The 26,658-nt window shown below is 38.2% G+C and overlaps 1 protein-coding gene across 39 annotated transcripts in view; it reads right to left on the bottom strand.

The window, feature by feature from the left end:
• The window catches only part of LOC137294934 (MAP/microtubule affinity-regulating kinase 3-like), a 60,074-nt gene extending 47,135 nt beyond the window's left edge, over window positions 1-12,939 (bottom strand). For 12 of the 39 annotated variants that reach the window (XM_067826109.1, XM_067826117.1, XM_067826137.1 and 9 more), the window contains exons 1-3: window positions 12,034-12,528; window positions 11,774-11,926; window positions 4,196-4,249 (exon numbers count right to left, since the gene is read on the bottom strand). In XM_067826109.1, the coding sequence (XP_067682210.1) occupies window positions 4,196-4,249; window positions 11,774-11,926; window positions 12,034-12,096 (270 nt within the window). In that variant the 5' untranslated portion in view covers window positions 12,097-12,528. Of the gene's footprint in view, window positions 1-4,195; window positions 4,250-11,773; window positions 11,927-12,033 lie in introns of all 39 variants that reach the window. The other 27 variants (XM_067826110.1, XM_067826145.1, XM_067826139.1 and 24 more) reach the window with 7 other exon arrangements.
• Window positions 12,940-26,658: the final 13,719 nt, after the last annotated feature.

Raw genomic sequence — 26,658 nt, 5'->3', positions numbered from 1 at the left:
TGCTTCTGCAATGTAGTCATTAGTGTTTTGAATGACTACAGTGGAGCCATTATCAGCTTTTTTAATAACTATATCGTTATTATTTTTGAGCTGGTTTAATGCAAGTAATTCATGTTTGGTGACACTACAGCCATGAAATTTGGTGTTTTCTAATTTGAGGAAGTCACTGGTGACCGCTTTGAAGAATGCTTCAAAGCCATTGTCATTACTGTAGGGTGGATTCCAGGTACTTTTTGGACCGAATTTGATGTCAAGCTGTGATCTATCATCTGTCGGGGTATCACGAAATATAATGGGTAATTTTCATGCATCGAAAGAGTCATTTCAAGTCAGTGAACAGTTGACTTTTATCATTCCTAGCTGGTGTAGGGCTAAGGTTAAGCCCTTATTGAGAATACTGATTTGTGCTTCACTCAACTGGTAATCAGATAGATTAACCACAAAATTCTGATAATTTTCTGAATTTTTATTAGCATTATTATTGTGGTTAATGCGAGAAATGTCAAGGCAAGATCTGAAGAATTATTTAGATCTAAGTTCCTCTGTAGGATGGTGAGGGCTTGATCTGAGCTTCTGGGGATTGCAGCGTCTTTTATTGATGGGCAGACAACCGGGTGGTTGTAGAGGTTGAGGAGGTGGGCGACATCTGTTTTGACGGTGGCGGGAGTTGCTTCTGGAGCATGATTGCGATTTAGTTCATGATGTGCCTTGAACAAAGTTTTGCAAGGCAAAAGGGTCTTGATAGAGTTATGTTTGAGTTCTGTGTGACACGAGTTGAGGTGAGTATGAGTGCTTTTTTTTTCTCTTTTCATAACGGCTGAGACTGCAGGGTGAGAGAACAAGTTTCGATGGAGTGGGCTCTGGCTAGGGCAAGTGCCTTCAGGAAGGTGGCCTGCAGGGTCAGGAGTTGGACCCGGTAAACTTCTGGTATGAGGTTTGCTTGTGCAGAGGTTCCTAGAAACCTACACTGGACTCCTAATCTGGTCGTTTTGGAGTGGACATTGCGGAGGGTACGATATATCGGCATAAGGTGTGCCGGTAATTGTACCGTTTTGGGCTCTATGGACGCTGTACCGGTGGTAGTCTCCAGGCTGAAAGTTAGTTTCGTCTTTTGGAGCTGGGTTCAACGTGGGATTTCCGCTTCGATTGCACTATCAAAGCTTATGGTGGACACTGCCGGAGTAACATCAGTGGACATCCTGTACTATCCGGTAGAGTAAGGAAATAGGGAAGAGAGTAGAGACCGGTATAAATTCATAATCAACTATTGATAAATGATTGACTGCATGTGTGGATTAATGAACACAACAGAAGGTGATGAGAGGACTGCTACATGATCACTTGTAATAAAGATGTCATATGACACCAGTCCGAAACCCATTCTTCTTAAAAATGGATTAAAAACAAAAAATAAATAAATAAAAATAAAAAAAAAACCCCCAAAACACTGACAAAAACATACTGAAAATCATGGAGAACCTGACAACAAATATACATTTAGATCACTACATTTAGAGCTAAACAACACGTACATCAATTATTTGAGTGTGCAGTCTGAGAAACACTCGTTCAAAACATACCGTGATCACTGCCATTTCCAACATTTTTCATGAATTTGATGAGAATTCAGCCTTTCGCAAAAACACAAAATGTTTTCTCAAAGCAATCACATGGACAGGAAAGCAGGCATTTTGTGGACAGTCTGACCAACCAATCAAATTGCTTGTTCCAACCACGTGTTATATTCTCAGGAGTATTTGTTGTTTTCATAACATACTACTTTTATGACAACTTATTCAAAGCTTGCATATTCACACATGTAATTGCATACAGGTCTAACATATATATGTATCCATGCTAAAACTTGTTTTTACACTGCAAGCCACTACCTGAACTGACTGCTATAAATAGACTTGACTTCTGTATTACGGCAGTGATCATGAGCCTACCTGAAGGTATGTACACATCTTGAATGCACACTAATCATTTGTTATTCTCGAAGGTAGAATACAATGTTATCGACTAGAATTTTTGTTTAAACGTATATCAAAGTTTGATTGTCAAATGATCAATAAAACAATTATTTGATATCGATTGGTGCTCCACTAATGTTTTGGTGTGCAATACTTTTGACACAATCTCAAACATTCACCACGAATTGTGAAAAGATATTAAATGCAAAGACTTGTCCTATCGAAAACAACAGGTACGAAACTCAAACTGGAGCAAACAAATTACTTGTCAAGGTATTTGTAAACCTTGTCAGTTCAAGGCCTTGGGCATTATCCACAGTGCATATGTAGCTCTACAACCTTCACAAACCAATAATAAACTATAGAGTTATGACATTTCTTAAGGCTACAAGCACTCAGTAGATTAGACCCTTGATGTTATTCAAATTATTCTAACAAATAATCATTATGGATATTATGTTTTCAGTTCAAATAAGTTATCAAGTCACACAGTGGCAGGATTCCTGTCAAACACCATCCCAAGGCAATTAAGCAGGATGGGGATAACGATTCAATTAGCAACTTCTGGTATCAGAATAAGAGCAGTAGCAAACACACACTTTCAAATAAACCTTTTTCATGACCAGCCATGCCCATATCGCTAGATTTTACAGATTTGTCCCCAAGATTAAAAAAAAAGAACCTTTTCAACACCCAATCTGGGCACCTGCACTCACATTCAAGGACAATATTTCGGAATGCAATCACATTTAAAATGCACTGCATTGACAACTGTCATTACAAAGTTGCAATGCAGAATTAGGTACACTGATTCACGACCTTTTCAAGCTTTGCCTACAACAAAGTATTAACAGTCTACTCAATTAATACTACAAAAGAACTTCATCTGGGCATTGAAGTGCACAATGAGGTACTTCATTAATTAGCTAAAAGAAATGTTTGAAATCCTGTTGATATTCTACACTGATCTGCTGGTGAATAGATGTATGGCTTTCATGTACTGTATACAAATATCAAGTAACAAACAGCAATGACTGAAGGAGTAGGTATAATGCTACATTGAAAAGGATTTTATTTACATCATAATGTCAGCTTCATGTGGAAGGAAACTCAGAAACTACATGTCTGAAAACAGCAAATAATGACACTTCAGGGAACACAGAAGCCAGTGATGACTACTTAGGACATCAAACCCTTTCAGCCTTTTAAGTCAAAATTACAAGTATGGTTTTATGCTGTTTTTAGCAATTATCCCATATGACAGAAGGGAGACACCAGAAACTAGCTTCAAAGACTGTAGCCATGCAGGGAATCAAACTCTGTCTTCAGACTGACATGCAAATACCTTAACCACCAGGCTACCCCAATGTCAGTCTAAAAAAAAGTCATGGTGGTATCACAACCTGCAATGCATGGTAAAGCCTGGAGCAGGAATGCCTTTGTTTAATAATTTCAGCATTCCACCTCCAGCTCTAACGATATACAAAATTAGTTAGCTTACTGCTGACTATAGGTGACTACAATCAATAATATGATGCCAACACAGACATACACTTGAAAGAAATTTAATCAGTATCAGACGTACACTCCAGTATCTGAGTTTTATATTTTCAGCCTGGTTCTACTAATTTAATATCTTCCATTAAAACAGATGTGAAGCCAATAGACTAGGGATTCAATAGACAGAGGCTACAAAGAAAGTTCTTCTGGAACATATGTAAACATGACATCACCACAAACTGATGTTCATAATTACATTGTTCCTTTGACTGCAGAATTCCATGTCTGAATAGCAGTCCAACATAGCTGATTCTTCAACTGTTTTTCAAACTTTTGGGGCATGTTTCATGACATCAGCCCGACTGGGTTTGTCAATAACTGACATAACAAACCAGTGATTCATTTCCTGAGCAAAATTCAATAAAACTGACACAGTCACATCAAATAGTACTAAATTCAGCAATACTTTCAGAGTCTGGTATCTACTCTGAACTCAATGCCAAAGTGTTTTGACAATTTGATTTTTCAGAAGACTAAATAGAGGTGAATATTATCAATATTTCTTTGCAGCTGATCCTAATCAGTAATGGACACATGACAAACAAGATTTATGAACATGTCATAGAGCGTAAGATGATCAGATCATCATTCATCATACATAAATACTGACTGAACTGAAACAAAAAACCCATAGGTGTCAAACTGTCATCAAAGTTTCTCACCTTTTGGAGACTTGATGGATTTAACTGTGTCTTGTCAATAATTTTTATTGCAACCTGCAAAACAAAAAAAGACAATATTAACTCCAGAAAGAATATGAGCATGGATAAAAAGAATGATTTCCCAGGCTATATTTAAGTCAATGGCATATCAATAGGAGGCAGTCATGAGTCACTAGAGTGAGTGAGTGAGTGAGTTTAGTTTTACGCCGCACTCAGCAATATTCCAGCTATATGGCGGCGGTCTGTAAATAATCGAGTCTGGACCAGACAATCCAGTGATCAACAACATGAGCATCGATCTGCACAATTGGGAACCGATGACATGCGTCCACCAAGTCAGCGAGCCTGACCACCCGATCCCGTTAGTCACCTCTTACGACAAGCTGAGTCGCCTTTTATGGCAAGCATGGGTTGCTGAAGGCCTATTCTACCCCGGGACCTTCACGGGTCCATGAGTCACTAGAGAAAGCGATGGTCGTATTTCCACTGCTTTTAAGGACCAGAGAATCAAACAATCATCAGGCTCTGCAGCGCATGTGATAGGTGACTAGCCTAGAATATTTGCAAGATCATCAACCTGATACACTGATAAAATTCATATACATTCAAGAAATTCATTCATTTTCATTCAAGAAATTACAATGCATAAACAGAACAAATCAGCCGGCTGAATGACAGTGGCCTGAGCAAAATGTTCACAAGTGCACACATGAAGCTATAAATTGTGATCATTCTTTCACAAAATGTTTTTACAACGTCTGCTTATTTTCATGTCAGTATTGGAAACTTAATATGTTAGTGACAACCATAAATAGCAACAAGATGCTGACTCATTAAACTGAAGATCTGATGAAACTGACATTGACTGTTGATGATTGTGTACATAGTATCATAATAAAACTCATTATATTTGGTTCATGTACTCAGGGATTCCTTCCGTTTATCAGTGCAATTGTGTAATATTTTTTTAGCCTATTGAAATATAACTGGGTGTTATAGGGTAAGGTCGTTACAGAAATGTGGAAATAATGCATCTTGAAAGACTACCTTCAGCTGAAAAATACTATCATAAATTACAGACACCATGTGGAAGCTATTAATGAAGCACTTAATTACAAATTAAACCAGCATTACAGCTGTAGAGTACAGTATAATGAGAAACACACTTTGACCTTTTTCTGTACATGCCAGGGTTTAACAACCGGTTCTCCAGACATGTCCAGTGAAGATAGTTCAACACTCAACTCAACCTGCCAAAATGCTCAGCCTACGCAAACATCTGTGGTCATCGGATGTGTGTGGATAAGTGCAATCATTGCACTATCGTATGGAAAATTTCATCACAATATCAAAATGTTTTAGAATTGATGTTGTTTGCTCTGTAAATGAAGATGTACAGCCAGACTGTTTTACAGTCCCTGAACCAGATTATTTTCTCAACAACCTATGCACTTGAGATGCTAACGCTTTAAATGAATCAAGTCTAGATTTCCAAAGGTTCTGATATAACACAAATATTTCCCTGGGGCTCTTTTCAATTCAAATGGATTTATTTGTCACAATCAAAATTACATATATTTAGAGGCTAAGCAAGAGTCTTCTAAAAATCTAGATTTGACCTTTTCTTTGAAAAGGTATGTAAGAAAATGTAGCATGGGTTTTGCAGAACTATAGAATCTGATATTTACACCCAACACAGGCTTTAAATAGTGAATGAACAACCAGTGTTATTAATATTCATGACACTGGCAACTTTTGTTGGAAAAGGACAATGAACTTTGTCTGGGGATATTTCTGGCACATTATCATTCATGCCAAAAGATCAGATACTTTCCTAATCTGCAACCTAATAGAACATGTTTTCAATTCAATATACAACATGTACATATTTAGCAGTGGCAGTGGGGTAGCCTAATGGTTAAGGTGTTCACTCGTCACACTAATGACCTGGGTTTGATTTCCCACATGGGCATAATGTTTGCAGCCCATTTCTGATATTGGAATATTGCTAAGAGCAGCATAGAACTTCACTCACACATATGTAACATCAGGGAAGATGGAATTAAAGATATACTGGACATGAATTTGTGAGTAGTTCTACAGTAATCTACTTTACTTGTGACCTGGCAGATAATTCAAACAGGTCAGACTTAGCAATATTTCAACAGCTGCACTGACACAAATGGGTTTTATAGGACTCGTGTGATACTACTAACATTACTGTGGTAAACAAATACACATTGAGAACTCAGGATGTCATAAGATGCCAAGTAGAATAAAAAAATAAAATAAATAGTAAAATGGGGCATCTCAATGTCAGAGCACAAACTCCTTATTTTTTTAATATTAGCGTACTGAAAAACTAAAATGTACATTTTAAGTTCTGAATGGAATTTAATGGAGCACAAGTAATCTTGTGTTCTGTTCATTTATGCACTACAACATTACCACTCTAGTGTAAACAGGTCATTAACAATAAAAATACTTTTTCAGAAACATCTGTAAATAATTCTACAACTGTATACCATTATTGTGGTGGGTGTATGCTATGTTTTCTAATTTATTTCCTACTGTATGGTGCATATTTTTTATCCATATATACACCAATACGGACCCTTATCTGAAGCCCTGGCATCTAGTACAGTTGGGGGTACAAGACGGTGTGATAAGCTGGGGTAAAGCAGGAAAGTGTACCATGGATTGAGGGTAGTGTGCAGAATAGAAAGGTGCACTGACTAGTGAGTCCAGTTTTACGCCGCACTCAGCAATATTCCAGAAAAATGGCTGCAGTCTGTAAATAATTGAGTGCACCAGATAATCTAGCGATTAATTTCATGAGCAATAATCTACGTGGGAACCGATGACCATGATGACTGTCAACCAAATCAGTTAGCCTGACTATCCAATCCCTTTAGACACCAAGCATGGGTTTCTGTAGACCAATTCTATCCCCGGTCTTATACTGTAGGCTCAGGTGTTGAAGGGGAAGGTGTACTGAGTAGGGTGGACTGCCAAGGAGGATGGGGCATAGGGTGGCCACGATTCACCAAATTCGATTTTTGATAATTAACCTTTGATCCAATCACTATTAATTTGATTCTTTATACATGTAGAAACATTTCAATTCTTTTAACTCTAAGACTTGCCTTTCTCAGTGTGAAATCCTTCGTCAACATGGCAATGTTTACTGACAATACACATTTTGGTGTCTTTCAGCACTTGAAACTGATTGAGGTGGAGTAAAAATGATGTTCTGGCAGTGTGGAAATAATTCAAATTGGTATTCAAATACTGAATTGAAACGGTCACAATGGTTATTAGAAATCAAAACTAAGGTGTCAGATTTGAATTTTTATGAATCGAACCTAATTGTTGCCGAGCTAAAGAGGTATGGAAGAGGACAGTGTGTGGATGAGCGATTCCATAACAATACTGATCATCTTTGATTCAAGATTTGTGGTTTTCTCACACTTCCATCAGGTAACACTTTATGACCACATCCACTATCAATTAAACAAAATATGCTCCTTCATCGTTGAAAAAAAAAAGAAACATAAGTGCACTCAGTGCATTATGCGGTCATAAGACCTCTCTTGTGAAAAATCAAATCTGGACTAGATGAACCAGTGATCTGGGTATGATAGTGAATGAGTGAGTTTAGTTTTACGCCGCACTCCGCAATATTCAAGCTATATGGCAGGTGGTCTGTAAATAATCGAGTCTGGACCAGATAATCCAGTGATCAACAACATGAGCATCAATCTATGCACCTGTAAACTGATGACATTTGTCAACCAAGTCAGTTAGCCTGACCACCCGATTCCGTTAGTAACCTCTTACGACAAGCATAGTGTTGGCAAGCATGGGTTGCTGAAGACCTATTCTAGCCCGGGACCTTCACGGGAGTCTGGGTATGACAACATATCAAGTAAATCACTCAGACTGACACAAGAGGACAATGTCAAATATATCCATGTGAAAGAGTTTAGTTTGTTTTTCCCTAAAATTAAAAGGTGAATGAGTTTCGTAATATACAGCGTTCAGGATTGGTAAAGAGAAATATACTGTCATTTGAATCTACAGGGCTGGCCAACAGAAATAAAAACATGTCACTATGCAAAGTTAGAATGCATCTAGACCCATTAAAGATCTAGCCATGCATCATGTAATACATGGAGATGGCATTGTTGCAAATGTATTATATAAACGATACATGTTTATGTCAATTATATTTTAACAGATGGGAAGAAATGAAACTTGTCAATAATATTGTTTTCCTTTACAGCTGTCACTTGTGATTATGAACATGGATGGTTTACTGCAATGAGTAAAACATGTCAATTGAAGTGTCCCTATTTACTGCACTAGCCATCATGTCCAGATGGAAATAAAGCTAGAGAAAAGGCTAAAATATCCCCATTTCTGAAGCTGATATAAGATTGTTTCACTTATATAGCAACACATGTGTGTCAGCTTCAACTAATGCAGATTGGTTTGATAGTGAAAGCCGACAGATACCATGCCACTTTTTGACATGGATGCCTTACTTGGTCAGAGTATACTTGCCCAAAGTTTCATCACTTGTCACCGAGCTCCAGACAGAGTAACATGCAGTACCAACTGTCAAAATCTTTTTGTATGCCATTGCCATGGGATTGAAACACAGGGCAGAACCAAGAAGAACAAAGCTCAATCCACCATATCCAAATCTTTGGTCTTGAAACAAACACTCAAGTTCTGAACAATGGTTTCATAGCTTTCAATTTTTCAGCAGAAACATGTGTTTTACAAAACTGGTAAGTATTAAAGCCACATTCTTATGAAACATAATTATATTTGGTAAAGCCATTCACACAGTCCACAATGTTTTCCCACCATCCCAACACTGACACTAGATGGAATGAAGTGAAGGTTCCAATGTTTCTGCAGCCACCAGTAATATAGTTACTTGCAGACGGTGACTTTGCAGGTCACTGGCTTAATGCAGTATTTCCACCACAAAGGCAAATAGAAATCATCTTTGTCACAGAGCCTGAAAAGTGCATTTAGCACAAGCTTACTGTTAGTAAGCAGATCACACCAATGATAAATCTCTTTAGAGAATTCTCTTTTGAGAAAAAAAACATTATTTCTTCCATTAACAATATGCTTAAGAGTAATAATAGCAAAACTCTTCTTGTTTACAATACAAAGCATTATGCCCCTGGGCATAATGTCATGTAATGTGTTTAGTATTTGTTTTGTGACCAGAATGTATGTCTTCTTCAAACCCTTGAATGTACACTGATCTATGTCTTTAATGTCCAAAGAATACCCTAAAAAAGTGTAGAATCATCAGCTCAATTCATCGTACAAATGTTGTATAGCCTGAAAATATTCTGTAAAATTCTCTTACTGGGTCACTGAAGATGTTGAGTGCACCTTCAGGTGCAGGTCTCAGAATGCATAGTCATGGAGTGGATCACTGGGGGGAATATTCAGGTGCAGGTCTTAGGATGCATAGTCCTGGGGTGGGATCACCGGGGTGCACATTTGAGTGTGGGTCTCAGGATACACAGCCATGGAGTTGATCACTAGAGGTGCGGGGGTGGGGGTGGGGTGGGGTGTCGTCTTAAGATGCAGTCAGGATGGGATCATAGGGTGCACATGTGGGTGTGGCTCCGAAAATGCACAGTCAGGGGGTGAGTTACTGGGGTGCATATTCATTTATGGGTTTAGGTTGCATTCATGGGTGGCTCACCAGGGATGCACATTCAAAGATTGGTCACCAGGATGAGTGTACAGAGGTTGGGTCACTCCTTATGATGCATGTACGCAGGGTGGGTCACTGGAATGTTAATTTTGGGTTGTGTATTTGGGGACATGTTACTGTGATGAGCTGTGGTTTCATGTTAATGGGTATAAAACACGCACATTTTTCTGGTTTGAACCTTATCAAGATACCCCACAAGTCATCTGTTTACCAGTTCTGGGACAATCACAGATTTTCAGAAAATACAGCTGAAATACAATGTCCAAAATGTATTGTCTTTACTCAGAATGGTGAATGATCTCAAGAACACTGGGATATTTTTGACAGCAATCACATCTGAGATGCTAATTTTGGTCATAAATGTTATATATGTTTTATCAAAAACATTGTGGCAGTGAAGACTTTGTCCATGAATCACAAATTAGTTGCGCAAAATGGATTGCTCACAGTGAGGAACACATCTGTGTGAAAGGCTTGGATGGTCAGTATGGGCATCTTGGTTAACTCAATATCATCATAGGCCATTATAATCACTGGATTGTCTGGGCCCCGTTTCACAAAACTCTCGTAAGCCTAAGATCTCGTAACGTTTCTCGTAGCATTTGCAACTCGTATGTTACAGTATGCCAGGTACAAGAGCTACGTTAAAAGTTACGAGATCTTAGGCTTACGAGGGTTTTGTGAACAGGCCCCGGGTCTGTAGTAAGCTATTTTATAGATTAATGACATACAGCTAGGATATTGAGGTTTGAAACTTTTGAGGGTGATACTTATGTTGGCATATAAAAAATCCTAATCTGTAGTGACCCGCACAATCATGTGCAAAATACACATAACATCGGGAAAGCACATGTTCAATCTCCAAATCATTGACCCCTACATGTTGAGCAAGTGGCAGGCTTACATGTAATTTCATTACTTGGTGAGCATAGTGAAGGGAACATGAAGCTAATTAAGATAAAGATAACTTGCATAACATGTCACTGATTTCAACAGAAACTGATTTCCATTTCATGGAACAGATTTTCAACTGAGCAAACTGACAAAGTGAGCAATTCTGAATACATGGAACATGCAAAAAGCTATCTACAACATTACAATGACAAGGTCAGTAAAACATGTTTTATACTCTCATTATTATCTGTTTCAACACTAACCCAATTGCAGTCCTTTCGCCATATATGTATAATCAATAATTTCTTGTATGATTTCCAAACCAAACACACAATAAACATAATAAAGGTAAACACAACTATCATATCAAATGAAATACAGTTTTTTTTCATACTAGGTGGTTATGAAACAGAATTATTTCTTCTAGATTTCCAGTTGTCTCAGTCTAACAGACTTGTGGCCTTGACTTGGTAGGCAAGAATGAGTTTAGAACAAATACTAACAAAAACCATCTACGGTTCATATTTCAGAATTACCTAAAATCATACTACTTTTCTTCTTCTGTTAAAACCAAACACTATAACACAGGGTTGGGCACACAAAGGTGTTTCGGCATTTCAATGTCAAATGTAGTCATGATTCACACCTGAATTGTGTCTATGTACGATTCAAATGTAGTCATGATTCACACTTGAATTGTGTCTATGTACGATTCATTTCAAACAATGAGATAAGCATACAAAAACACGAAACATTTGTGTTGTTTCTTGTGGTTATGTAATGCCGATACCATGTTCAGTGGGGACTTGACACTGAGCCTATTCTGTGGACATATGCAATCAGCTGATTTGACAGCGAAAGTGAACCATTGTAGGCCATTGTTTTCACTCCCGTTTCATGGCCTAATTATCCCGCATCAAATGGTCAATTACCTCTCTTCCAGTTGGCACATGCTTGGCAAGTTTGACTTTTGCAAAATTTCCCTTCCCAATCGTTTTGATGAGCCGGTATTTCCCTATGTGGGGCTCATCTGTGGTTCTGGGTCTGGTGATTCGTGGGTCCCGGTTCGGATTGTCATCCGTTGCCTTCAACAGAAATTGATCATATGTGCAATACTGAACACTGGCATACAATGATAAAAACTCAAAACACATACCACACTCAAAATTCGAAATAACACCGAGGCACTTACGTGGAGATCTACTGTCAGCGACTCGGGGAGCGGCTGAAGGGGGGTCCGAGTTGTGGTAGACATTTTGAATAAATAATTGGGATGCTAGCGCTAATGAACTGCAGAAATAAGCTGCAAAAACAATAACTTCGTCCCCAAGAAAGGTCCAACACTGATTAAACTGACACACATTAATCCGAGTCAACGCAACAGATCCAGAATATTGTTTTCAAGACAATCTTTTGTGCCTAGAACAGGTCGCTAAGGCTGACGGGCTGAGCCGAGTCTGACAGGAAGCCTGGCCCCCCTGAATTTTCGTGTGTTTTGCTCCTGACGAATCTGGCCATGAAAAGTCTATTCTACCCCAGTTCTAATCTTCATGGTACACGCCATCATCTAGGCAAAATTACCCTGCGTTTCTGCATCCCACAATTGTATATTTTCTCCAAACACTTCCGAAATTCCGTGAGGCAAAATGGCTGACTTTTCTTCCACGCCAGGCTCGCGAGCCGTGCGCATTGAGGTCAGGATGACGGTATGTTATTGGTTAGCCCGAGTATGACATCATTTTGCCAACACAGCTGGGAAAAATAGTAGTAACTTCGTTTACTGATATTCTTTGTAATTTTACCGTGAAAATGTGGTCTTAATGTAGTATAGATTACAATTATCTCGTAAATTAAGTGTGTGGTTCATTCGTTCGAAGAATACCGGTTGCTGACAGACAAGTCAATGCGATGACCGGACCGGCAACTTCGCAGGTGCCCGATTGGTTTTTAAGACGACGCCCACTTTAGGGACAGGAGTGCTTTCAATCAACCGTGAATGACCATGGCAAAAGTTACTGGGTCCAGACTTGGCTCACATACATAGCCGTTCCTCAAAGATGATGACATCACTGGAGTATGAAGAGGACACGAAGATGTGACGTCACTAATATCGACGAGGTAGGTTTTCCCGTGTGTCGACAGGTGATGTCAGACAAGTGAAAGGGAATAGATCTATAAATAGATCTAAAACAAAATGGGATGTACTTACATTTAATATTAATGAAGGAATATGTTTATATTTATTATTAAATATTACTGACATATACTAACCTTCATAGTGACTTTGCATTTGATAAATGTCATTGCACATTGTCATTAGGACATTTTGACCATTACACCCAACTGTTTGTATGACTTTGTCATTCTACAGTGTCATTACATATTTTGTGAATATCTTGGGGACATTTAGGCTGAACTTTTATCAGATTTAGTTTCTGATTGCTACACATTCCTTTGCAGAGTTTTAATCATAACGGCATTACTTTAAAATGATTAATTTGTCATGCCTTAATCGCTTCAGTAGTGGTATAGGAAAACAAAATGGCAGTCACAGCTGTTGGTGTAGATTTTCAGTATATGGAATCCAAATTTGAAATTTTCATCTGCAGCAGAAAAACATTATTTGTAGCAGTTTGGAGTGTTTGAGATGGACTGAAAAATGAGCAAACAAACTGATGATAATGGTATATGACTGTGGGACACATCGATCATAGCTTTGATCATGCCAAAATGTGCATTTCCTCGTTCAGGCAGTCCAAGAATAAGGTACCAGATGAGAAGGTCAATTTTTGCTTTAATTTTAAATTTCGTTTTAGTTTCAGTGTGTTAGTATTTTCTGTCTTCACATGAGGATAATGAAGTGTGACTTTATGTTTCGCATCTTTTGATTTTTAGCAAGAGCATTTAGAGGTCTGTATGTAGAAAAGAAATGCAAAAGGAATACATGTTTCTTTTCAGTGGGTTTTATATTTCCTCAAAATGTGTCAGATGGATAGGGTAAAAGTGAGATTTTTCATTGAAGAATTTGGAATGTATTGTTCGTACTTTGCAAGCAAGAGTAAATGATGAACCCATTACCAAATACTCTGCCTCCCTACCAAACACTTCTCGCATCATTACCTGCAGATGCAGACGACTGCTCCCTAATCATTTCTTTTATTACTTGATGTAATACACCTGTATATAGACTTACCAAACATCCATGCCTCATAACATCATTGACGGTGCCTGTAGACAGAATCATCTCTCAACTAAAGTTACTTAAAATGTCTTCCACCTCACATTTTACAAAATTCAACAAAATGTTTGGAATCATGAGAACTCCTTTACTTCTGGTATCAGCATTTGTAGCCATCACAGTGTTACAAATGCTGAGTAACATCACCTCAGAACCTCTCATGTTTGTAGGAGGTGACTTGTTTGGGTGTCTAGGCTTGGTGATCATTGAATGTCATCAAGCCCTGATGACAAGGGTGGTTGCTCATGATATCAGTCACTGAATGGTGTCGTCCATCCTCGGTTAGGTATATTCCGAGCAAATAGTTGTGGCATAAACCATCAAAAAAGGCAGAAAGGCAGAAATTTATGTTTATAATAAGTCCTGCATGTCATGTGCAAAATATATTTACCCCACCTTTCATAACAGAGATGGCAATTTTCTGCGGATCTACAGATTTCTGCCAGTTTTATGCCAAACTGATCACTTTTGTTAATTGTCTGAAACCTCATTCGATGACACAATACTAAGTTTTCCGAAAAAGAAAACTGATTTTCCTTTTGCCATCCAAGTCTTAATTTCCAAACATAATCTTTTAATAATTTTAGGTACAAATTTGCTGTATGTGCTCACAATTTATCTCAAAACTGAAATAATAACAACATCTCTCAGCGCTGTCTGTATCCTACTTATCAGGTATTTGGGAAATGATCATTCAATTGTTTTTAATCAGAAGCAGTTGGAATATGTTTTGTCTTTTTGAGATGATAACTGATGTGAAAATGGCCATCTCTAAATCCATTTGTGATCCTCTTGACAATGTGGTTTTATACATGATACCATGAATAACTCTTAGCTAGTTCAGCGATTCCTATGGACCTAAATTGTGAGATTTGCAAGATTGCAAAAAGATAAGATAAGATGACCCAAGTCAGTGCCCTGTTGGTAATTCCCTAAGGTGTGAAGAAAGACTTATCGAAAGACCCATGTCACTGTCCTTCAAAGATTACACATTATCTCTTAATCATTATAGAAAAAAAATGCAAGCTTTTGAAACGTATGATTTAATAATGGCTGACTCCTAGACAGGTGCAGAGAAATATTTTGAAAATAAAGTGTGAGTTATGATATGAAACAGATAAACCGTTATGTTATGTTACGATGAATGAAATTAAAACATGTTCTTGTCAATGCATGTAAACAGGTTTTGAACTGGCAATGGCATCAGATGTAGGGGAAATTCTGACATGTGTTGAAAAGCTCTGATTAGAGATTGTTCTTCTTCATGTTGGAACATATGCAAGCCACGAGTTAACTAAAATAACCTTAGCAGGAAACACACAGCAGGGGTTCATGCTGTGTCACAGACAGATGTACAGTTATAAAAATAATCATTTTCATGCAATTTTTTTTTTTTTTGTGGCATAGATATTATTTTATAATTCAGTTACAATCAAAACTCAGCAGCCAGGGAACCACTCAGTCACAGGATATGCAGCAATATAATGGGATACAGGTGTACATTTTTGTGAAACAAAGCAAATCATTCTCTCACCATTCACACCATTACAATATATTTTAATTATCAAATAAATTAATTAAGGATGCAGTTAATTCAGTCATCTTTGAATAAGCCATGATACAAGAGCCATTTAGAATAAAATTCAATGGTACAGCTTTTCTGAAAGAAAATACATTTTTCACAACTATTGTCTCAATCTCATCTTACTTCTGAGGTGTAGAGGTGTAGTTATATATAAACATACCTGATATATTTTTCTGTATTTGAAAAAAAAGAAGAAAACTTTTAACATTTTAAATTATTAAATGTTTTTTCATAAAAATCAAATAAAACCATGTTTATAACGAATCAGTGTATCCTCATTTGTAGTATACAGTAGAAGCTGTCAAAACCGGCATCTGTCCAATCCGGCAAGGTGTCAACACCAGCATAAAATCTCCGTCCCATCCACATCTTGTACATTTGTTATCAGCTCTGCAGTCCGGCACACTGGATTATTTCTTCAGTCACAATGAGTGCCAGTTTAGACAGCTTCCACTGTAGTTGGGTAACCAAGTGGTTAAAGCATGAAGAACCAGATTCCACTCCCTGCATGGGTACAGCCTGTCAAGTCCATTTCTTGTGTACCCCTCGATGATATTGTTAAAATACTGTTAAATGCATCATTTTTTCTTCCAGCTCACACATTTGTTGTTGTTTTGTTTAACATGATCTCCCATTTGTAAGAACAATATTGTAATACCATTACTGTAGTCATATGAAAAAGACTGATCTTCTATCACTTAATATGAGTAAATTTTTTACATTCCCTGATTTATTCTACAACCATAAAAGGTGTTTAACAGCACAGCTAGTAGTTAATTTGGTAAGCTGTATAAAACATTACAATCACATTAAAAAGCAGTATGAATTGACTTCAACTGTATTATTTCTTTTTGGTTTCTAAAGAATTATAAAAGTGACCTTAGTTTGAATTCCTTGATCCCATGTGAAATGGGACTCATTTAGAACATCAGATTGAACAATTCATCATCTCCTGAAATATTTACTTACTAATATTCAGAATCTGTGATTCTGTGTTAGAATGGATCTCCAGTACTGAAGGGACTTGATGACTTGTTTGATTTTATATCATGCTACCCAGATTTATGGAGTGTTTGTTTGTATATGGCATCCCATTGTCATAATATCAGTCACTGGTGTATCTGGTCCAGATTTGATCATTTACAGGCAGATTAATACATTCTGAATATTGCGAATTAAACACATTTATATTAAATAACCCCCAAACACACATTCACTGGTTAATATACCCATGAAAGTCATCAAATTTGTGTCACCCACAGGCCTGAAATGGTGTTATGACACTAATATGAGCAGCTCTAGCTTTGAACTATAGAAACTAATCAGCCGCTGAATCAGGCTGATTTACTGTTATGTATTCATCATCACTGATGTTGCTCTAATAAACATGTTCAGTATGGAGGTGAGAAGTGTTGTAATTATACCTTATTAAACACCTTTCTGCAGAATATGTACACCCTCAAACATGGCCGTCACAGCTGCTTTGTCAACTTGTGTAAACAAAAGGACTGCATTTAACAGGGAACATGGTGATAAACACAAAGTCATTTACAGTGGAAGCTGTCTAAACCGGCGCTCATTGGGACAGAAGAAATAATCTGGTTTAGACAATGTGCCGCATTGTAGAGCTGATAACTAATGTACAAGAGGTGGATGGGACGGAGATTTTATGCTGGTGTTTACAACTTGCCGGATTGGACAGATGCCGGTTTTGACAGCTTCTGCTGTATATGAACTTTATTGTACATATATGAGTCATTATTTCCACTCATGCACAGCAAACCTGACAGGAAAACTAACAGTAAGCTAAGTCAGGAATAACAAACTCTACGTGACCATGTATTTCAATTTTTAGTATAACATTTCAGCCAAAATAACAGCATGTGGCCATGAACATACAAATGTTTGTCAGTACGTTCTTTTTAACTGTGTTCCATATATACACAGTTTATTGGAATTGTTTGATCAGCATTCTAAGAGTGGGTGAGTCAGTAATGAAGCATATACCCTTATGGGTAAGAACACCTTGTTTATTGAATAGAGGGATGTCTTGGTGTAGTTTTTTACACCATAATCACATTTATCTTGAAAACGGTGAGAATCGACACCAAAATGTCACTCTATGCATTAAACAGTCATCTATAAAGTTGTATGCTTCATTTTAGTTTATTGGAGTTCACTATGTCCAGATAAAAATGCATCACTTTATGCATGCACAGACTGCATGCTCACTTTGATTTCATTATGTACAGTACATCATTGGCAATGGCAGACAAAATAGCCTGGAATGGTGTTATCACTAATTGGAGCCCAAGATGTGTCACTAGTCTCCATTGAAGGGACAACACCTTAGAGCTGTCCTGTACTGAAGAGCGCCATCAGTAACAACTTCCAGGAAAATCAATGGTGGAGCTGACAAGATGGCTTAGCTTGTCATTGTAGATCTATCACCTTCCATGGCCAGGACAGACATGGGAAAGTGACATGAGGTTTACAGGGCAATTGGGTCTCTCATTTAATCATGCGTTGTAACAAGTCTTCACGCTGCCATCTCTCCTGATGTTCTGAGATCTGAGGCTTAGGTCGAGAGTACTATGACGTTCTTGGAATGGCTAACTAGTGTTATTATGGCCAGGGGCAGATAGCAGATTGTCGCAACCAGGAATCAAGTGTCTCTCTATATAATCCATAGTTGTCTTCCGAGCTCTCAGTCCCCATATAACTGGTATATTTGTGAAACTGGTGTCGATATAGGTGATCACATGTTGTGGCTGTTCGTCAGGCAATCTTGAATTCAAAATGTATTGCTCTTATAAGAATCACGCTTTCTTTTGCAACAGGATACTTTTACATTGTGAAGGAATTAAATAGTCACTCTTAAATTTTCCATGTCCAATCAACCTAAACAAATATTTTGTTTTCTTTAACTAATTCTTTTGTATGCATTGCTATTTTACAACTTTGAAGCGAATACCGTGGTTGTTATGATCAAGAAAGACGATACAAATTAAGGAGAAACAAAACACCTGAAGTGTTGAGGAATTTCTTGGCAGTACATTTTCAAGCTGTTACGAACGTAGCTCTGCTTTCTTTGGCCTAGACGGAAAGCTTGCATAGCTGTTTTAAAAGACAACAAAAATTCTGCAACTCTGTCAAAGGAAACAGATATATTGCAGCCACTGCAGCAGGTGAAATATTTTCTTAAAAGATGTTTGCAAACATTGTGCCAGTAATTTGTACACATTAAACCCACAATTGATTGTGAAGACTATGTGTAGTTTAATTAGTACATTAATCCTCTAAGTTACACCTGTCTTCCACATAGACTGACCCCCTTTATCCTTATTTTAACTCTATATCATCTGGTACATTAACTCTCCATCATCTATCATCAGTGTATTTAGGTGACACCCTTCCCAGGGACGTTAACCCTATGTAAGTTAACTCTGTCACCTGTATAAGTTTTCTGTGTGAGTTGTTGACCTTTGATCTCCCAGTAACTTAAATCTCTGCTAAACCTAACCTTCAATGACATTGTGTATTAACTTTTCATGAATATTATCGCATGCATTTGCCAGTCTGTATTTACATAGGCAATGTCATCTGTGTTCATTACATGACCCTCTCCAGGTGAGGAGCCTTGTACAAGTTTGCTTTGGCAGAGCCACTGGGGGGTTTGAACCCCTCTTCTCCCCCCACTGCCACAAAAGCACACACACCGGTTTCACAATTTAGAGTGTAAATAGTCCCACTGGGTACCCATTTTCTGGTGGATGAACAGAAGCTATTTTGAACAAACTGTTCTGAAGTCCTGGGTTTGATTCCCCACATTGATATAGTTTGTAGGGTTGCTGTAGTTGGTATCGTGAGATGGTCTGAGTTTGGTTCCATAGTAAGATTGTATAGGTCGATGTTGCTGCTGCTGCAAGCAAGCCTAGATTCATCTGCAGATCTGTATAGATTACTTGTATGTTGGATTTGTATTGATTACTTGGGGTCTGGTGCTAGAATGTAAATAGTCCCTCCGGGTACCCATTCTCTGCAGGGTGACCAGAGGCAATTTTGAACAAACTCACTTGCCTAAGTTGAGGCCACATGTATCAGCTATGCTTCTTTGTGGGTCAGGAGTGAAGCTGTTACACATGGGGACTGATCCAAGACCTCTCCGTCCCCAACATTGCTTAACCACAGTTGATTTGTGACCTGAGCTCTATGCATAGGACCACAAACGTCCTGGTTAATATGTTATCTCATTGTTCTGAAGTCCTGGGTTTGATTCCCCACATAGATATAGTTTGTAGAGGCCATTTCAGGTGCCCCTGTCATGATATTGCAGGAATATGATTTAAATGGCATAAACCCCAACTCACTCACTTGTATCATGTTCATGGGGGTATGCATTATTGTATGTTTTTATCCTGACAGGATCTGTGGTCTGTGAACACCATATCAATACCCATAGGTTTAACAATGGTGGCATAATGATGTCTTCATAATCTCAGCCATTCCTCACTCATGATACTGCCCCGGCCAGTCCAACACGGATAGGTCACAGGTATTATGCTCCATATCACTTACTCACTAATCATGATTTGTCATGTGCGTAAAATCAAATCAGGCCTATGCTGAATTTATTTGGGTCCTCCACTGTAACACCACCAGTGTCTGCTGACGTAGCACATTGTTATCACTGTGTCTTGTTATCTTATCACTGTACCTTGTTATTTTATCATTGTTATCGCTGTATCTGATGTAAGAAAATCTACAGTATGTTCCAGTGACAACCTGCCAGCCTCGAACAGTACAACTCCATATAAAAGCATATTAATCATGATTGAAATGTCCATACAGTTTAGCATCACAACTGCATGGTGAACAGGTCCAGCGATACTGTGCACATGTGGGGCTAATAGCACCACTCAAAAACTGCTGACGTAAGGGAACACTTAGCCCTCATGACTAAATCATCATGCATGATAAAAACAGTGGTAACCTCTGTGACAATCAACACCAATGCCATGGTCCCTCCCTGGGCATATATATTATTCACAGATAGATGTGTCAGTTCTGCATATATACACCACTTGGACATCCCGATAATGGATCATTCATGACATGCTATGGCATGCTGATATAGAGTTTATAGTCAAGAGGCCTTGAGGATCACCATATGTGATGAATACTGTTGTGAATGAGTTGCGGATATTTTCAAATATCATCCACCTGAAAATAAATCCTTAACAATGCCACATCAGTGTAAACCATGACGACTGGAACATGATGTGAGTAGGTTGATGTAGTCAGTATGATCAAGGTACAGATGGTCTGAGTTTGGTTCCATAGTAGGATGGTATAGATCGATCTTAGTGCTGCTGCATAGCAAGCCAAGAGTCAGATCTGGATAGATCACTTGTAAGCTGGATTTGCATTGGTTAGTGGGGGTCTGGCCCACTGTGGTATAACAGAAATATTGGTGACTCCACCTTTGTGCCACTACGATATATATCAAGCATAACTATGTGATATTGGTGACTCCACCTTTTGGCCACTGTGATATATCCAAAATGTATTATTGGTGACTCCACCTTTGTGCCACTATGATATATATCCAGCATAATTATGTGATAATGGTGACTCCACCTTTTGGCCACTGTGATATATCCAAAATGTATTATTGGTGACTCCACCTTTGTGCCACTATGATATATATCCAGCATAATTATGTGATATTGGTGACTCCACCTTTTGGCCACTGTGATATATCCAAAATGTATTATTGGTGACTCCACCTTTGTGCCACTATGATATATATCCAGTATAATTATGTGATATTGGTGACTCCACCTTTTGGCCACTGTGATATATCCAAAATGTATTATTGGTGACTCCACCTTTTGGCCACTGTGATATATATCCAGCATAATTATGTGATAATGGTGACTCCACCTTTTGGCCACTGTGATATATCCAAAATGTATTATTGGTGACTCCACCTTTGTGCCACTATGATATATATCAAGCATAACTATGTGATATTGGTGACTCCACCTTTTGGCCACTGTGATATATCCAAAATGTATTATTGGTGACTCCACCTTTGTGCCACTACGATATATATCAAGCATAACTATGTGATATTGGTGACTCCACCTTTTGGCCACTGTGATATATCCAAAATGTATTATTGGTGACTCCACCTTTGTGCCACTATGATATCTATCCAGCATAATTATGTGATAATGGTGACTCCACCTTTTGGCCACTGTGATATATCCAAAATGTATTATTGGTGACTCCACCTTTGTGCCACTATGATATATATCCAGCATAATTATGTGATATTGGTGACTCCACCTTTTGGCCACTGTGATATATCCAAAATGTATTATTGGTGACTCCACCTTTGTGCCACTATGATATATATCCAGTATAATTATGTGATATTGGTGACTCCACCTTTTGGCCACTGTGATATATCCAAAATGTATTATTGGTGACTCCACCTTTTGGCCACTGTGATATATATCCAGCATAATTATGTGATAATGGTGACTCCACCTTTTGGCCACTGTGATATATCCAAAATGTATTATTGGTGACTCCACCTTTGTGCCACTATGATATATATCCAGCATAATTATGTGATATTGGTGACTCCACCTTTTGGCCACTGATATATCCAAAATGTATTATTGGTGACTCCACCTTTGTGCCACTATGATATATATCCAGCATAATTATGTGATATTGGTGACTCCACCTTTTGGCCACTGTGATATATCCAACATGTATTATTGGTGACTCCACCTTTGTGCCACTATGATATATATCCAGCATAATTATGTGATATTGGTGACTCCACCTTTTGGCCACTGTGATATATCCAAAATGTATTATTGGTGACTCCACCTTTTGGCCACTGTGATATATATCCAGTATAATTATGTGATATTGGTGACTCCACCTTTTGGCCACTGTGATATATCCAAAATGTATTATTGGTGACTCCACCTTTTGGCCACTATGATATATATCCAGCATAATTATGTGATATTGGTGACTCCACCTTTTGGCCACTGTGATATATCCAAAATGTATTATTGGTGACTCCACCTTTGTGCCACTATGATATATATCCAGCATAATTATGTGATAATGGTGACTCCACCTTTTGGCCACTGTGATATATCCAAAATGTATTATTGGTGACTCCACCTTTGTGCCACTATGATATATATCCAGCATAATTATGTGATATTGGTGACTCCACCTTTTGGCCACTGTGATATATCCAACATGTATTATTGGTGACTCCACCTTTGTGCCACTATGATATATATCCAGCATAATTATGTGATATTGGTGACTCCACCTTTTGGCCACTGTGATATATCCAAAATGTATTATTGGTGACTCCACCTTTTGGCCACTGTGATATATATCCAGCATAATTATGTGATATTGGTGACTCCACCTTTTGGCCACTGTGATATATCCAACATGTATTATTGGTGACTCCACCTTTGTGCCACTATGATATATATCCAGCATAATTATGTGATATTGGTGACTCCACCTTTTGGCCACTATGATATATATCCAGCATAATTATGTGATATTGGTGACTCCACCTTTTGGCCACTGTGATATATCCAACATGTATTATTGGTGACTCCACCTTTGTGCCACTATGATATATATCCAGCATAATTATGTGATATTGGTGACTCCACCTTTTGGCCACTGTGATATATCCAAAATGTATTATTGGTGACTCCACCTTTTGGCCACTGTGATATATATCCAGCATAATTATGTGATATTGGTGACTCCACCTTTTGGCCACTGTGATATATCCAAAATGTATTATTGGTGACTCCACCTTTTGGCCACTATGATATATATCCAGCATAATTATGTGATATTGGTGACTCCACCTTTTGGCCACTGTGATATATCCAAAATGTATTATTGGTGACTCCACCTTTGTGCCACTATGATATATATCCAGTATAATTATGTGATAATGGTGACTCCACCTTTTGGCCACTGTGATATATCCAACATGTATTATTGGTGATTCTGCCTTTTTGCAACTGCAATATACAGTCGAACCCTGTTTACCTTGATCCCACATATCCGGAAACCCCACCCTTCGGACGATATTTATGTGAAACGAAACTTACGTTCATTAACTGTTCTCACTTAACCGGATCCCGCGCTTCTGGATCTGGGCGGGGAATTTTCAAACCATTCCCATGTGATTTCATTCTTAATCTATTCAAAGGCATTTGATTTGAATTGATTAATTAGCCATCAAAACACTAGGGATGCGTGTCACTCAGGTTGTTCATTAGGATTTGGCGGGTTTGAGAACATCTCATCAGTAACGAAAACACATGTTAAGGAGAATTAAGGTATACTACACTGTAATTGTACTGTATATAACACTTATAAATCGACCCTCACTATCTGTCGCGATGCAAGTTAAAAATAGCCTGCCACATGATCTAAGTCATGTGATCCCGTCCGGAAATTTACTTTCTGCAGACAGCATAAGTTTGCAGACAGCATAAGTTTGACGCAATGTCACATGTTTTTAGGGTATTTAAAATTACGAAAAAAGAATATGCAATTGGCAAAATAGGGACGTTTTCTCATTGATTTATGTTTTTAATCTAACTTACCACCTGAAGCTGCACATGCTACATGATTACTTCCGCAGCAACCTGGTAACCTGCGTTCTGCCTTCCATGTATTATCGGTACACTTATATGTTATGATAATTCACTGTTATTACTAAATTTACTGTTGATTTATTGATATACGTACATGAAATATATTTGCTTGCACGGACATCTCGCTATCCGGATGATTTTTGAGTGAAAGTGACTTTGCCTTTGGGCCACTGTGGTATGTTCAATACATGTGATATTTGGTGACCTCTACCTTTGGGCCACAGTGATATATCCAACATGTGTGATATTGGTGACACTACCTTTTGGCCACAGTGATATAGCCAACACATATGATATTGGTGACCTCTAGCTTTTGGGCCACTGTGATATAGCCAACATGTATGATATTGGTGACTACCTTTTGGGTACGGTGATATAGCCAACCTGTATGATATTGGTGACTACCTTTTGGCCACAGTGATATAGCCAACCTGTATGATATTGTTGACCTCTACCTTCGGGCCACTGTTATATAGCCAACATGTATGATATTGGTGACCTCTACTTTTTGGCCACAGTGATATAGCCAACATGTATGATATTGGTGACCTCTACTTTTTGGCCACAGTGATATAGCCAAACTGTGTGATATTGGTGACTACCTTTGGGCCACAGTGATATAGCCAACCTGTGTGATATTGGTGACTACCTTTGGGCCACAGTGATATAGCCAACCTGTGTGATATTGGTGACTACCTTTGGGCCACAGTGATATAGCCAACCTGTGTGATATAGGTGACTACCTTTGGGCCACAGTGATATAGCCAACCTGTGTGATATTGGTGACTACCTTTGGGCCACAGTGATATAGCCAACCTGTGTGATATTGGTGACTACCTTTGGGCCACAGTGATATAGCCAACCTGTGTGATATTGGTGACTACCTTTGGGCCACAGTGATATAGCCAACCTGTGTGATATTGGTGACTACCTTTGGGCCACAGTGATATAGCCAACCTGTGTGATATTGGTGACTACCTTTGGGCCACAGTGATATAGCCAACCTGTGTGATATTGGTGACACTACCTTTGGGCCATTGTGATATATCCAGGTGATAGTGGTGCCTCCACTATTGGATCACTGTGATATATCCAGCATATGTGATGTTGCTGAATGCTTCTTGGGCCACATATATATCAGAATTATGGATATTTGTATGTTCCACAGCGAACGCTCTGTGGAATTCAGTGAACTTATACATGGACTCTAATGATGTTCATCTCATGTTTTGTTTTTGTATTTTATTGTTATTTAACATTACATTTAAACGTAGGAACATTTTGCTTCTTTCTCTATGATGATAGTGTAATATGGGATGAAGGAGTGGTGTACGTTATCCACTTCTCCTCAAAAACTAACTCATGGAATTAAATGAACTTTTTTGTTTTGTATTTTATTGGTTTTTGTTTTTGTTTTGTATTTTATTGGTTTTTGTTGTTGTTTTGTAACTTAGGTACATTTTCCTGAATTTCTCTATTCTCATAGTGTAATACAAGATGAAGTCTATCCACTTCTCCACAAAAACTGCTCAACAGAATTGACTAAGCTTATACCTGTGTTTCACTGGGACTGGAACGGTGTTCATCTTACAGTTGCATAGATGCTTATTGAACCTGTTTAGTATAAATTAATAAACAGAGCACACGCAGTGTAGGGAACTCTTCCTACAGCAGCAAGGGCATCTGTATCCCTGGACACAATGTTTTCTTGTTTAATAAGCACCTTTGGGCCAAGGTCTTTTATCTATCTCATTACTGATCATAAGTACTATTATGAGTGACATACAAATAAGTATGTGAAATACTACTGACATCATCTATGGGGCACTATGATGTATTGGAGATGTGACGTAATCTACTTTACTCCATTTCATTCAGATTCATTTAGAGTATAAAAATATAGAGCTGTCCAGAATGAATTCAGTACTGATGAGTGTGGTATGTCTGTCAGCAATGTTTTCGTCCAGCATGTGAAAGGGAGGTTATTGAGGGAGTGGATGTATAAACATTTATCCTGCTGGATGGTGGCTGGAGCCTGGTAGTAGTATCCAAGCTACTATCCGCATCATATGGCCAAGACAGACTGATGTATACAGGAAAGGTTTACATATCCTTAGCTCTCCACAGTTAACAGCTAGGAATGGGTTTCTGGGCAGCAGCAACGGACTCAAAAAAATTCCTCAGATCACTTTCAGTTTTGATATGACACCTATGAAATTGTATAGCTTCAGATTTTGAAATCTTAAAGTAGAACCA

This window comes from Haliotis asinina, chromosome 8, assembly GCF_037392515.1.
Source record: "Haliotis asinina isolate JCU_RB_2024 chromosome 8, JCU_Hal_asi_v2, whole genome shotgun sequence".
In the NCBI taxonomy this organism is placed as follows: domain Eukaryota; kingdom Metazoa; phylum Mollusca; class Gastropoda; order Lepetellida; family Haliotidae; genus Haliotis; species Haliotis asinina.
Note: the sequence above shows the minus strand (reverse complement) of the source record. Positions and strands in the feature narration are given on the sequence as shown.